Here is a 14,679-nt window from a genome sequence, read left to right as displayed (position 1 = left end):
ACTTTACCTGCAACAAAGCTAACCTTAAGCTAATTCTAACAAACAGACCAGGGGTCCTTGTAGGCAGGGCTTGAAAAATTTAACTTTTGCCAAATCCTGTTGGCAGAGCGCAAAAAAACAGCTTCCCCTCTCAGAAATGCCTTCAGTAAACAACACAGCTCTGCTTTTAGTGTTTTCAGTTTTAATCTATTTAAAACAATGAAAATAACAGTGTTGAAAACTTTACAAACCATTTTCTTGTGTTGTTAGCCAGTGTTAGTGAATATGCTACGATCCCTCTGGCTCTGACACACCTTGATTACATCAACAACGTTTATCCCACCCTACAACAGCACTGTTTGGCCCAATTTCTTTTTCAAAGAAACTGCAACATTAGACCCCTATGAATCGGTTGAATCGGTAGAATTTGTTATTTGTGAATGTACGATTTATGGGTCTGGAACCAGGCTAGGAAGTAGCAAGTAAAAAGTAGTAAGCCTAGTAAGTAGTCACTGACAAAAATCTATTTTTGAGGCATGATTTGAACCCATTTCACAAAATCTCTCATGCACATCTACATGGTGAGTGCCCACAAAACATTTTCCATAATACGTAAGTAACTCTTATTTACAAATCATGACCTACAAAATGAACAGATGTACAAACTCTAAAGCATTACACTTTATAAGCGTGAGCAAACAGAAGCTCCATATGTACATAGTGGAATTTTAAAATGTCTGTTATTTACATTTCATTTCAAATTGGCAAGTAGACCAGTGCCAAGGCCAATGTACTGTATATAATGTGAAAATTATATGATTATAGCTGCATGTACGGGGATGAATATGTCATGACGCTGCTGCATCAGAGGTGACGTTTTACTCTGGTATGCAGAGGAGTAATATCTCTCTCTTTCTGTCAAACTGGATTCCCTGAATTCCTTACAACATCTCATTCCATCTGACCATTTCAGTGAATGTCATGCTCTGACAACTTTAAGCAAGGACATTACAACAAAGAAACACCACAGCGGCACGCAACAGAGGAATTACAATGTTCTGCGTGAACTTTGTAAACACTGAGGTGTATTTTCCAGTGTTAATCCTTAGCTGCTTTGTATCTATATCCTGGGCCAAAAACCAAATGGTGTTGCTGTGATGTAATCCGACTTATTAAATAAACAGTTTTCAAGGTTTTTATTCCTAAGCCTGATTGACACCTAAACCAAACTGTGCCAGTAACTGATAAGTATCCGTGTTTTAGGCATTGTATTGCTTGCAGCAATTGTTAAAGAGTGCAACACCAAGGATTGCCTCCACTTTACCCTTAAAAACTAATAAATATCTATGAATCTTGTGAATTTGTGAGGAAATAAGTCTTCCAAAGTCTAAATGCCAGAGAGCACAATTTTGATGGCAAAATCACCTGATAAACTTCAGAAAAAAATGTGCAAATAGAGTGCATTTTGCGGGCGTTTGCCTTTCTAAGTAGAGAGTGAACTGTTGGTCAATGATTACATATGCACATTCCTTCACCACATTTCAACTTGTTTACATGTCCTCAAACCAACCCAGAGCTACAGTATACACCAAAATAGTTAAAAGGGAGGGAAAAACAAGAGGACAGCTCATGGCTCCACCCTGGGATGGATGACTTCCTCTCTCTCACTGAGAGTAGTGCAACAGCCACAGTACAGGCGTCCTTTGCATCTGTCTGAATTCTTCTTTGCTTTATTTGGAGGATTGAGCAACAGGGAATGGCCCAGGCAGTGAGCGCACAGAGAAAAGTAGCCTGGATGAGTAACTGGATGACATCAGCGCTCAGCTAGTCAGTAGTGAGTCTCAGGGTATGTGTTTAAAGTTGAGGGGACGAGGGGGGGAGGGCAGTGATTTAAGAGTTAGAGGGTGTTGTTTGTGTTTCTCAAGAGGAAAACCACAGACAACACCTTTTGGTAAGGGTGCAGGTCCTTCTGTGTCATCTCACTGCACACTTGTGGTTTCCTGTCTGGCACTTACTATGGCCACACTGTCTTTTACCTTAACTTGGCTGGAACACATACCAGTGGTTACAAGTTTGAACCTCAGGCCCTCAGTGTTGCACTCTCTGCCTTCCCCTCCCCCAAATGTGACTCTGACAGAAACAGAGAACTAAAGGAATAGCTGGTTTGTTTTGTTGAGACTGTTCTTCTTGCTCACTTCCATTGCTCAAAACTTAGTGTATACCTCCACCTCCACCAAGTCTCTGCCTGAGGCAAGGTTTACATTAGAAAATCCCACTGGAGCATTATAGCTAACAGTACAAGTTCTCCCAGCAGCCCTGGGTCCTAGGCCGCGCCCTACACAGGACATTGTTGATACACTGTCTCACACTTCCACAGCTCAAATTAGACAGACTTATAGCATTTGCTAAACAAAGCAATCAGTAGGCCCATATCACCATCCTGCTGTTTAACATGATCTTACAGATTGTTCCCTCAGCATGGGTACTGTTATCCTCCCCATGTGTCAATTTGAGGAAACTTTATACAAGGGCCTTGGTAAATGATTGAGGTGTCTATAAAATCATTACTTATGGGCCTATTATCCTGCAATTAGTCAATTTCAGTTCATTAATTTACTGTAAACACAGAAAGAGCAGAGATTAACTTATAAAAATGAAGGAAAGTATAAAAGAAGAAGAAAAGAAGAAAAGGACAACGCACCACTAATACTAAAGTCAATGGGACAGGGATGGAAAATCTCACAATAAACCAATATACCAATGTTGTTTGAACTTTGAGGAAAGAGATTGCACTACATAACAAAACACACCTTACATAATGCAGACTGGTATTTTTTATCTAGTGTGCGCATCAATTGTCCTTGTTATTGGTTGGGACTCATCAGGATAACCCAGCATAAAGCCCGGCTCTAGCCCTTTCAGTCACATAGCTGAATGCACAAACAAAGGGGCACAGTCTGGCATACTACTGACATTTACTAGACTTACAACTCATAGGACTCAATGATAATCTGTAGGAGTTAGGTGAAAGGGCTTACATGACCCCACAAGCTGCAATGCCTTGCAGTTTGCCTCTTCAGATTCATGGAGCACAACGTCATGTCTGAAAACAGCTTGAGTTGTCATTAACTAACATTAACAAAGCAGAAAAACTGTCATTCAGAAAAGACTAAAATACACAATCTAAGGAAACTGGAAACCTAGGACCAGTATATCTAATATGAGCTAGTTAACAATATAACAAATTACCAATAATTCTGACACCTGGCAGGGGTGACACCAGTTTCCGAAGCCATAAACAGAGCTTTGGAAAACCCACTCACCACAATTTCAGCATAGGGCTGGTCAATATATCAATTTCATATCATGACATTAGAGTAGATATTGTCTAGGATTTTGGATATTACGATATTATGTTATGCAGTGAGTGTTTTTTTCTGGTTTTAAAGGCTGCATCACAGTAAAGGTTTATGTTTTTTCTTAAGTTATTAGACTGTTCTAGCAGTTCTTTTTTGCCTCTACCTGCTTGGTCATTGTGCACACATTACTAATCACTCTATATAAGAAATTTCATTGTGTAAATATTTTGTAAAAGCAACAACAGACATCCCTACAATATGGTCACAACATCAGAAATGGTTTTTGGTCCAAAAGCTGATTTTTTTCCATACCATCCTGCCTTATGTCAGCGGGCTTAAAGTTTCCATACTTTGCACAAATCTGGGCTCATGTGCTGCACAGTGACATAATGTCCTCTCCTTCCTGGCTTGTAACTAACTCATTCACTTCAGTGACTACGTGATTGGCTCTTAATGAGTGATGTCACCCAAAACTTCAGAAGCAGCCAAGTTTTCCATGCCAACAAATGTGTAGTGGCAACCATAATCAACATCTGCAAGAGTTTCTCTAGTCTGTCATATAAAGTTAACAGACTTTTAGCCACCAGCTTCTCCAGCTGCTGACAGTGTGTACACAGTTACTTCAAATGGTCTGCAATATAGCTTGAATTTACAGTTTTACATTTGGTCCAGGAGCATGAATAAGAGACCGTGTTTACAGCTCACAAGGTAAACGAAATAAGGCATCTGAAATACATAAACTCTGCAAAGTTTGAAGTTTTTGCAAACTAATAACAGAGAAATTTCAGTGGTTAGTCGATCAGGAGTGATGATTCAGATGTCATAGGAACCCACCACCACCACCACCACCCACCACACCCCGGATCATCAGACCTCATTTCCAGGCAAGGGATGGCATGCAGTAATAGCTGTACTTTCACGGTAATGGCTCACTCACATCTGAGCTCCAAGAATGCAAAGACTCAGAGTTGCCCACTTTCTAAACAACCACTTTCCCCCCACACCACCTAGTAATTAACAGTTCTACCAGGCCAGGCCAAGAGAGTGGCTCTGCATGGCATGAGGGCTGATGTAGTTTTAAGCTATCAGTTGTTATCTAGTACACAGAAACTGCCATGTTACTGTAATGATAATGCTGTTCAGGTTGACCATACAAAGGTCGTAGCTATCACACACAAACACACTTTGCTTAAAACCACCACAAAGCACATGGACATCACCCGACACAACTGGTCAGCAAAAAACTGAACTTGCGGCCTTATCATCCTGAAGCCAAACTACTGTAACAAGAATACTCATCAAAAAATGTTCATACTACACAGCATTAGTGAATGCTGTGTTCACCTATACTTAATGCACTGAGCACTTTGAAAAATAAAGCACTGAGTGAATCAGTACCTCTCATGCCTAAATTTAAGTGCTATTAGATGTTCTGCACTAGGCTACATTAAATAGTAATAGCAGTCCCATTTGGGGCTATCAGCACATCAATACCTATTTGAAGCTCATGTTGCACTACACAGCCATGCACTGTATCACAACATGTGATGTTTTCAGTTCCCCGGGGGATTATAAACAGAACTGTGGAGTGTTATTTTGCTTTGCATGATTTGACTTCATCACCAGGATTTTATCACTGACTAATTATTCATAACTGTAAAATCATGAGCGAGGCCTAGTTTAAACTTCATTTTTAGGTATGTAATAACAGTAATTCACATACATCAGTGAGAAACGTGCACTTTCTCAGTTCCTGAAACTACTACTGGCAGAGGGCATTTGACCCTAGCATGTCTGTGGGATTACAGGACAGCATAGTGTTTATTATCTGCATATAACAGTGGCGAGCAAGCCTGAATACCTACCAGCTTTTTATTTTTACCCTCATCCTCATTAGACTTCTTTTTCGATGATTTGTTTGGGTCCTCTCCACCGCTTGCTTGATCCATTTTGGATTTAGTTCCCTTGCAAATTTAAGATGAGCTCCTCAAAAGTTAACTCCACCAAAAAGCCTTGTCCCAGTACTTGCAAAACACACAGACCCAAGTTAGGTTTTCTCCAAAGCCATCCCGTCAAACGTGAAGAATAATTTCAAGTTGGGTGCTCCAAGTAATTCCTCAGCAGTATCCGGCTCTAGTGGAGGCTACTTGACCAAGAGGTGTGGTGGGGTCTTGCATCCGTCCTGATGTCTCCTCAGTTCAGGGCCAAATGTCAGCTGACACCGTGCTAAAGGCTCTCTGAAATGACCACAACATCACGTAAATAACAAAATCACAATGTGCTAGGACTTGCACAAATGTTTTCCTTGTCACGTGTTTCCCTCAATTGCCTAATAATTTCTGCACACTCTAGCTACATTGAGTGAATGCATCCAATGGTAAATAATAAAACAGACAGCACAGGTGACAGATGTATAGACTTTTAAACAAAGGGACGTTGTTTCCTGCAGGCAGGCCTAACGATAAATTTAAAACTAAACTGTTCCAGAAAGCACTGGGTGCAAAACTTGAAACAACGGAGCAATATTGTTGTAATAACCGACAAAATGTTGACAGGGGAATCAGGATAGTCTCACAGTTTCCAATGTGAACTGACAATGCCAAAATTCACCAAATACCACCGTAATTAATCTGAATTGATATTTTAAAAAAATTTGTTATAGTTGAAAATCACCGTTGTTCTCTCTGCTTGGGCTACTTTGCAAATACTGTCCACTTACCCAAGCTAGCTTAAAAGACGACAGTTACGCAACCAACGTCTTCGTGTTTAACAGACACAACGACACATGACCACATACACTTATATACTATTAAAAATATTGCAATAAATAAATAACATGTCAAAGAAAACTCACAAAATCCCATCCAGCGCTTACCATCGCAACCAAACCTGAATGCCAGGCCCACACTGGTCCTGCCCGCTGCAGATTCCGATTGGTCCGTGAGATACGTATGGAGAGGGGATTCCGGCGGCGATTGGTCAGATTAGCTGTCAGGCATGAGGTCGGCGTGGCGTCGACAAGGAGGAGACTGATGAGAAGGAGAGGTCAGGCTGATCTCACAGCAAATGGATGGGACGGATTCAGTCCATTGTAAGAATAGATCAGCGGTTGAATTATGAAGAAGCGCCAGCGGATACAAAAGAAGAGGGAAGCACCACCCCTTTGCGTGTGTGTGTGTGTGTGTGTGTGTGTGTGTGTGTGTGTGTGTGTGTGTGTGTGTGTGTGTGTGTGTGTGTGTGTGTGTGTGTGTGTGTGTGTGTGCTGCAGGGTTAACTTCAGAAAATGCAAATATTTAGTGTACCGACAGGCTAATTTAAAGGCAACAACTTTGTCAGTCCTGCAAGAAAACTGCCATAAAACTACTTGGGTTGTTACTATTATATAAGTAGGCCATTATGTAATCTGAGTCTAGGATATTGTGTGTGTGTGTGTGTGTGTGTGTGTGTGTGTGTGTGTGTGTGTGTGTGTGTGTGTGTGCAGTCTTATTTTTAAAAAATGCATGCTTTTTGCCGTGCAGGGAGTTCTCATGTAAGGGGAAAGACAGAAAAAGGCAAGTCTTTAAATAAGCTTAAAAGCTTAAAAAAAAAAAATCAAAAACCACAGTCCAATGCCTACACATACACATTTCCTGTATCAGATTTTTATTGTGATATCTTGACATTTTCTATCAGAGGGAGCACCATCTCTAAGTGTTTTTTTTTTTTTTTTTCATGCAATGAAAAAGGTTTCTGGAGCAGAAAACTGGCCCTTTAATGCTCACAGTGCAGCATGCAGGTGCTATCTTCCCACAGCGGTCTACTGATAAATAACAGTGAGACATTCTTTGAGGTCATTGATTTAACTCACCTGAACTCACCTCAACTTTATTTATATAGCACCTTTTGTGATTAAGCAGTTTAAAAAAAAAAAAAAAAAAAAAAACAGACAAAACAGACAAAACATAAATAAAAACAACAATAAAAACTATGCAGGCCTACAATAAAAACAATAAAATGTTAAGAACAAATAAATAAAAGTCAGTAAAATGAAATACAGTAAAGTAAAATAAAATAAATCATACACTGATACTGTTCAAAATTAAATCTGAGAACCAGTGATTAAAACTAAAAAACTACAGCTATAACATTACTCCAAATTAACATTAATATAGCAGTCTGACATATACATGTATTTTTTTTCCCCACAGAATTGCGATGTTATATGCAGCAAATAATATAAACTGATGTAGCCCTGTGTGTATCTATATATTTGGAAAGTTGTAAAATAAAAAAAAAAAAATGAAAGTGATGAAAATAACATCGTGTAAAGGATGCGAGTGTCCTGATATTTGCCAGGGGTCCACAGTGCATTTGGCATGGAGCGAGCACCATCTGGACACTTCTGGCGATACGCATGCCGTGTCTGAGTACCAGCGCACCAAAGTGAATGCCCCCACAGCAGTTTGAGTCTGTGGACATTACTTTGGCTGTGCCACCAGTGTGCTGCCAGGACGATGCAGTTTGCCACAACGCCCGAATGCATACATCAAAATGATGAATATGTGGACACAGATGTGTACTCTCTTATTTAATGTATGTTTTTGCATATTCCTACAGCTGTACAGCATAGGCCTGTAAGTGCATGTACCCCACAATCAAGTAAGTCTTAATTTAATGATGTGATACTGTACACCCCAGATATCCCCTGCCTTTGAATCTGTGTGTTGGATAACCCTCCTTAAAGAGCTGCTACCCCAATACTGATTTCATGGGTTTAATGTCCCGTGGTCTAAATGCTGATTTAAGTGCTTGTGCATGCTGAAAAGATTAAAACACTTTGATACATCCTTTAGTATGATTATTGACAAATTTAATGATCTTGAATAACAGAGCGGAAAATCAGCTATCACCTGCTTCAATTTAAAGCACTGGTTTTGCTATTAGACTTAAAAAAAAAAAAAATGTACCAATCAAGCCCTAGTCTTAAAGGAATGGAAAAATGCCCTTTCTCTGACTTACCCAGACTGAGAGGGGATGTTTGATACCTTTTTAACCTGTATGTCCAGCATTTCCTCTTAGCTTAGCATAAAGACTTGAAGTCTGTAGGAGTCAATAGCCTAGCTAAGTCAAAGTGAACATATCAGTCTTTCAGCTACTCCCATGTTCTTGTTTTATTACAGTGTATCATGTGTATTTCAACTTCTTATGATTTTTTTTTTTTTTCAAATGCAATGAGAGTCATTTTAAGAGAAGTTAAATGGCGGAACTATATTCGCTGAACACATTATAACTTCCATCTATCACAGTGATCCTCATGCCGATGGAAGTGTAAGTAGATCTGGCACAATTTAACTTCTCCTAAAATGACTCTTTTTTTATTTCATATACCCAGGATATCTTGTGTAAATAAGACTGGATCAGAGCTGCTGTAAGGTTTATTCTTTAACTGTGACAGAGCTAATGACTCCTAAAGACGTCAGCTCTTTATGCTAAGCTAACACAAAATGATACCCATTGGGACTGAACCAGTGGGCATACAATGGTGAAAATGGTATCGATGACACAATACTATATATCCCAGATTCCTCTAATCATTGAATATGTGCACTGGGTAACTCATCTTAAATAGCTGCTAACCCAAAAATAATTTCATGGTTTTTATTTCTGATTTAAATGCTGATACAAAAGCTTGTGCACACTGAAAAGATTAAAACACTTTGAAACTTCTTTTGGCATAATTATTGAAAAAAAAATAAAGATCTTGAATAATAAAGCAGAAAATCAGCTATCACCTGCTTCAATATAAAAATACTGGCTTTGGTATTGGCGTTAAAAAATTCAAACCGGTCAAACCCCAGTCGTAAAGGCCAACCATGTGTGCTAGTTTGTACATACATTATGACCCTAATTAGTTACTTCTGATTAATTTTGTTTCTAAAAGCCAGTGATGGTGCCTCTCTGGCCCTGTTACAGTTCTTCCACATAAGGAAAAACACATTTCTTTGGTTTAGTCATGGATCACACATTTGTGTGAGTTCGATACTGTGTAAGGTCAGAAAGTTAAATCTAACTGTATTTACTTACTATACTTACAATAATTTATCAGTATAAATTAATGTAAGTGTATTGAACCCAGTGATTAAATTGAATTTTTAAATTTGATTTGTGGTACAAACAGTGATAAGATCATAATCTCCAACATCAAGCTGATAAGGTAAAGTAGATTAGCTTAGCTTATTAGAGATTGGTGACTCATGCACAGTCCCAGTTACTCATAAACTATGTTTATGAATGAGACCTATACATTATTTAACAGAGCGACTGTGAAATCTGCACAGTGTGTAAACACAAGGCAAAAACATTACAGTGCATACAATGGGTTGAAATGTCAGTACTTGATGATTAAGAATATGTCAGCAAGTTTTCCGTCATTCAGTTCAGTGATGAATTTCAATAAAGATCCCTTAAAGGCCCCATGCTGTACACTTTTCCAAGGTTTTATTTTAACTGCTGATATCCCTAGCAAGATGTATATGTGGTTTTGAGTACCTGTGGTCTGCTAAATATACTTTCACAGCTCCTCTCTCTTGCCTTTCTCCTGGAGCTCTGGCAGCATGGTTCGTTTAGCCAATCAGAAGAGAGAATCAGCCCCTCTCCACTGATTGGCTGACTGTTTTCTGAGTGACATATGGTTCCGGCCAATCACAAGCAAGTAACTGAACCTACGTTGCTCAACGGAGCTCAATGGTGCTCACCGGTAAACAGGAATTATCATTTTATGTATGATTGTCATGGCTACCGCTGAGCGTGATGTTATACAACTGTACATATTTGAGCCCGACTCCGATCCCAAACCACAGACGAAACTGGCATAGTATTGTGTCGGGTTGCTAAAACAGTCGGCACTGAAATGAGCCCAACAGACGAGCAAATCTGGACTAAAACCCTGCAGAACCCGTGAAACCGGGACCCTGAACGTGATGTTATACGACCGCACGTGTTTGAGCCCAACTCTGATCCCGAACCACAGACGGCAGGAGACACCAAACCACCTCAAATCTCTTTATTACAGGACGTTTCAGAATGGTAAGTAATGTTTGTTAAATATGTTGTAAATATGTTGTGAGCTTGTTGTCCTGGGAACAGAGTCGGACTGGTTAAGTTCGCTAGCTTGTGAGCTTGTTGCATGGGGAGTGGAGGCGGGCTGTGGGCGGAGTCACCGTCCTCATGACATCATCAATTAATGGAAGTGCAATCCGCTCGTTTTACAGGGAGAGTTTCAAAAAACAGGCTGTGTGCACTTCTCCATTTATCATAGGTGAAATGCATGGGACAGTATTTATGTGGCCCCAAGACCTTCCCTATAACGCAAAAACAACGAAAATTGCATTTTTCATGCCATGGAGCCTTTAATAGGAGCCCCATAATTGTGCATTTGTTTCATTTAGTTAAAACACTAACGAAACTAGCAGTTTTACTTTCAGAATGACCAAGCTACACTCTCCTGAGGTTACGCAAACCCACACAACGGAAGTGGTGCGACCACAGCTTTCTCATGTTTGCTTTTCCTTTGCAGGTGTTTATGCGGCTTTGCCAGGTGCAGTATAAAGGACGACCTCTCTGCTCTGCTGAGAAATCTTAAAATTCACCAACTTCTTGGACAGGATTCTAGACTGAATAGTGTCCCGATACGGTTCGTTCAGTGGATTTGCAAGGAACAAAAGCAGCCAGCGGGAGGCTAATTTCCCTCTGTCTGTCTATCTGATTTCCCCTCAGACACCGGGTAAAATAATTCATTTAAGTTTGCTGATGTGTGCTGTGCAGTGTAAAGAAATTGGGCAGCCCTCTAGTACAAGTACAAGCTGTTCAGCTGTACATCAGGATATTATCATAAACTGAATTTCTGAAAAGTTTCCTCATTGATTTGAATGATGCTTTTCAACAATGTTAACAAGCCCTTCTTTGTCATGTAAGGTGCCCACACAGATTTTGTTTATTCATAACAGCATGACAACTGTGTGGTGAAGCAGAATAGACACAAATTCGAAATGTCAAGGTATTGCTAAGTATTCTGAGCACAAACATAAGTTTTACCAATTAAACAGTAATTTAGGACATTATACAGGTTCTAATACAAGGACAAATGTTCATTGTCAGGACTGCCATTGTAATACAGACTGAATATAAAACTGAATACACTGCATAAAATAAACAACTTGGAGAGTCATCTAATTTTTATGACTTTTAATTTGTCCCTATTTTGATTTGGTCTTTTAACTTAAGAGGTTAGTCAGCAAACACTCTTGTAAAACACATCCTACCCCTTTCTCTCTCTGTGTTTCTGCTGTGAGATATTGTGAGTCCAGCTGCTTGAAAGCCGCTCCAAACATTAAACTAGGTCATTCAGCTTCCCATCTGTCCATGTTGGACTATGTAACCCACTAGTTATTCTATTGGATCTTTTGCACAAAAATAAGTTAGTAAAAATTTAACTGTTCAGTCACTGTAGCTGCTGACAGTTGCAAAGGATTGTCGCTGGCAGTTTGGGAATGAGACAAGGGCACAAGAAGTCCCTGTTTTTTTGCAAGGGATGACAGAGTCCATAAAAATCACCGAGTAAATGTAATTACGTTGAGCGTATCAGCACCATAATAAGCACGTTAATAATAGTTATGTGATATATTACATTTCAAAGAGCTTCTGATGACAGTAAATTTGAAAAGATTATGTGATTGTGATAATGAAGCAACCAATAGTGCAGTTCACAACCAACATCGCTCTGTTATAAATCCATTAGACAGTCAGTGTGATTCTTGATCTGATGTTTCTGTCTCTTCTGCTTTCTGGCAGCTAGCATGCCTTGGAGTCACCATCTATTTGCCAGGTCTATAATTAAATAAATGGCGCTGCTCTGGATGTGGGACATCATTTTCCCATGAGTCACTTTGCCATCCTGAGATGACTGGCCATGGCCATGAAAAAAAAATAGATACTCCTTTATAAAGATAAGTGCCTAATGTCCATTCCTCTTTGCAATATGTTGTTGAGTGTTGTCCACTGACTTCAGTAGAAGGTCTGGGGCTGTTTATTGCTGCACAAATAAGGTGTTGTTAACACACTGTAAATGAAATAATCACCATATTCTTTTCTAAATTAAGTAATCACCATATTTTTCTTAAGCGTACCTTGTCATAATACTGTGTGCAGTTTTACAAATAGGAGATTTTTGTATCAGGTGGTTAAGTCACCTCCAGATATGTGAATGTTAAATTTTGCAAACAGTTTTCTATAATTTCCACTCATAGCCTATTTTTGCACTTGAGCCAAGAAGCCCTGACTGAACCTCCCAGTATGCTTTGCACTTGTTATGCACAGCCATTCCTCTCCTATTACAGTATCGCAGGACTCAGAGAGATATGAGGCTGCAGTAGGCAGGGACTGTAGAAAGCACTGTGTTTAGACCTGAGAGATGAAAGGGAAATGACTTGTAAATTATTCATTGCCCTCCTGCTGTACTACAAGGCAGGCACCAGTCTCCTCTCTAGTCTCGCAGAGCTCAGCCACCATGGAAGGAGGGTATCTCAGGATAAGCTCTACCCGGTCTCTCTACTACTGCTTATACCTGCTTAAATGCATTGCTTTCATTTGGATGCCCTATGAAGAAATGTCTAAATCTGAAGGAGGCAGTAACTTGCTGCACAATTGTTTTGGTCAAGGCTTCCAGTATGTTGAATTTTCTTATGAATTATGTTTATCTCTATTACTGATTTTGCAGTAAATGTTTTATATGTGAGAGGTTTTTTTTGTTTTATACTCATATAAGGAGAAGTCCTTGCAGTACTGAAAAATATACTTAAATGGGAAAAATAGAGATTGAGCTGTGGGATTTTAGTAGCTGTATGGTTGTTGAAATCCTTTTGTGTAAACATATAGCTGTAGGTGAAATAACTTCCAGAAGGCAGCTGACAGTCACTTGGCTTACATTTACAAGAAAAGGAGCTGAGCAGACAATGTGTATTATAGCTGCAACATTTTGCTGGCTGAAGTGATTTTTCCCTTTGTCCTTTTTTTCATGCAGCTTGTGTATTTTCTCTGATCATACTCAAAATACACTTGCCCACAAAGGTCTCACACATGTCAGCTATATTTTTTTTTTAAAGGAAATAACAAAAACATTGAAAGTACAGCGGAGCTCAAGCATTTTCTGATGCTGCAACAACAGCTCATGTAAGGCTGTCATTGACAGCTGCCTGGAGACACCTGTAAACCATAACTTCCTCTTGAGCTTGGTTTACCTGTTACCATGGTAACAGGCTACATGAGTGAGCTGGTGCAAGGGCACTTGAAATCGCTGCTTTTGCAGCAACCTTGAGAAAAACAGACATTTGTCATCACTCAGTATGAGACAATAGAAAATAAGTCAGTGTTCTGCAGACACATGTTTCACAGCACATGGCAACATGAGGCGGTGATTGAGTCTGTTGACTATATACTTTACATTTCAGCCCAGAGAATGACACCACACACAAAGTCCTCGACCTGCACTTTACTTACCCTGCACGACTGTCATCTGCGCACTTAGTTTGTGCCTGTGCCAGGAGAGGACAAGTGCAAATTATTATCAGCTACTTAGTAATCATAATAATTAATGAGTAATTAAAAACTCAAAAGACTAAGAAGATTTTGCTACCTTGGATTATTAGTTATTAATATTGTAATATTACTATGTGATAAAACACATGCTACAACCTGTCTTGATTTGATTAAATTATCCAGTGACTGATTCCATGAATGTGTTGTATTATGTTTTTGATTTATTACTGTTATTGTTTGGCAATTACTACATGTTACTATTCAACAGTGCACTTTGACACAAACATACTATATTTTCATTGTTATGCTACAGCTAACAATTATTGTACCTATGGGATCAAGTGATACTGTAAGTGTCTTTTATAATTTTATGATTATTTTTAATGTGTGGATTGGTGAAGCACTAATCTATTGTTCACCACAGACGTTTCAATATCATGAAATCAGGTCAGCTACATCTGTGATTTCTTTGGTCCCTTCCTAAAGCATACTTTTATCTGAGAGGCCTTCCTTTATTTTATTTTATTTTATTTTATTTCTTGTAGGCTAATCTTTGTGAAGCACTTTGGTATGTGGATTTTGAATTGGCATTACTTTTCTTGAATAATTTTTTGTCCCTGACCTTCCTGGTATCTGGGCACAGCTCTATACATCACTTGACACTAAATATTTTCTTCTGTGTATGCTTGGAGTTGTGGAGATGTGACATCTTTTACTGACTGAAACAGCCCGGTCACATGGACACCAAGTCTTGTTATATTTTACTAAT

At 39.2% G+C, this 14,679-nt stretch overlaps 1 protein-coding gene across 5 annotated transcripts in view; it reads right to left on the bottom strand.

Moving 5' to 3' along the window:
* Positions 1-6,213, bottom strand: part of diaph2 (diaphanous-related formin 2) — a 415,888-nt gene extending 409,675 nt beyond the window's left edge. For all 5 annotated transcript variants that reach the window (XM_030062123.1, XM_030062125.1, XM_030062126.1 and 2 more), the window contains exons 1-2: positions 6,058-6,213; positions 5,204-5,575 (exon numbers count right to left, since the gene is read on the bottom strand). In XM_030062123.1, the coding sequence (XP_029917983.1) occupies positions 5,204-5,287 (84 nt within the window). In that variant the 5' untranslated portion in view covers positions 5,288-5,575; positions 6,058-6,213. The remainder of the gene's footprint in view (positions 1-5,203; positions 5,576-6,057) is intronic.
* Between the last annotated feature and the right edge of the window lie 8,466 nt (positions 6,214-14,679).

Source organism: Myripristis murdjan, chromosome 10 (assembly GCF_902150065.1).
Source record: "Myripristis murdjan chromosome 10, fMyrMur1.1, whole genome shotgun sequence".
NCBI lineage: Eukaryota > Metazoa > Chordata > Actinopteri > Holocentriformes > Holocentridae > Myripristis > Myripristis murdjan.
This window is presented reverse-complemented; position numbering and strand designations above follow the sequence as displayed.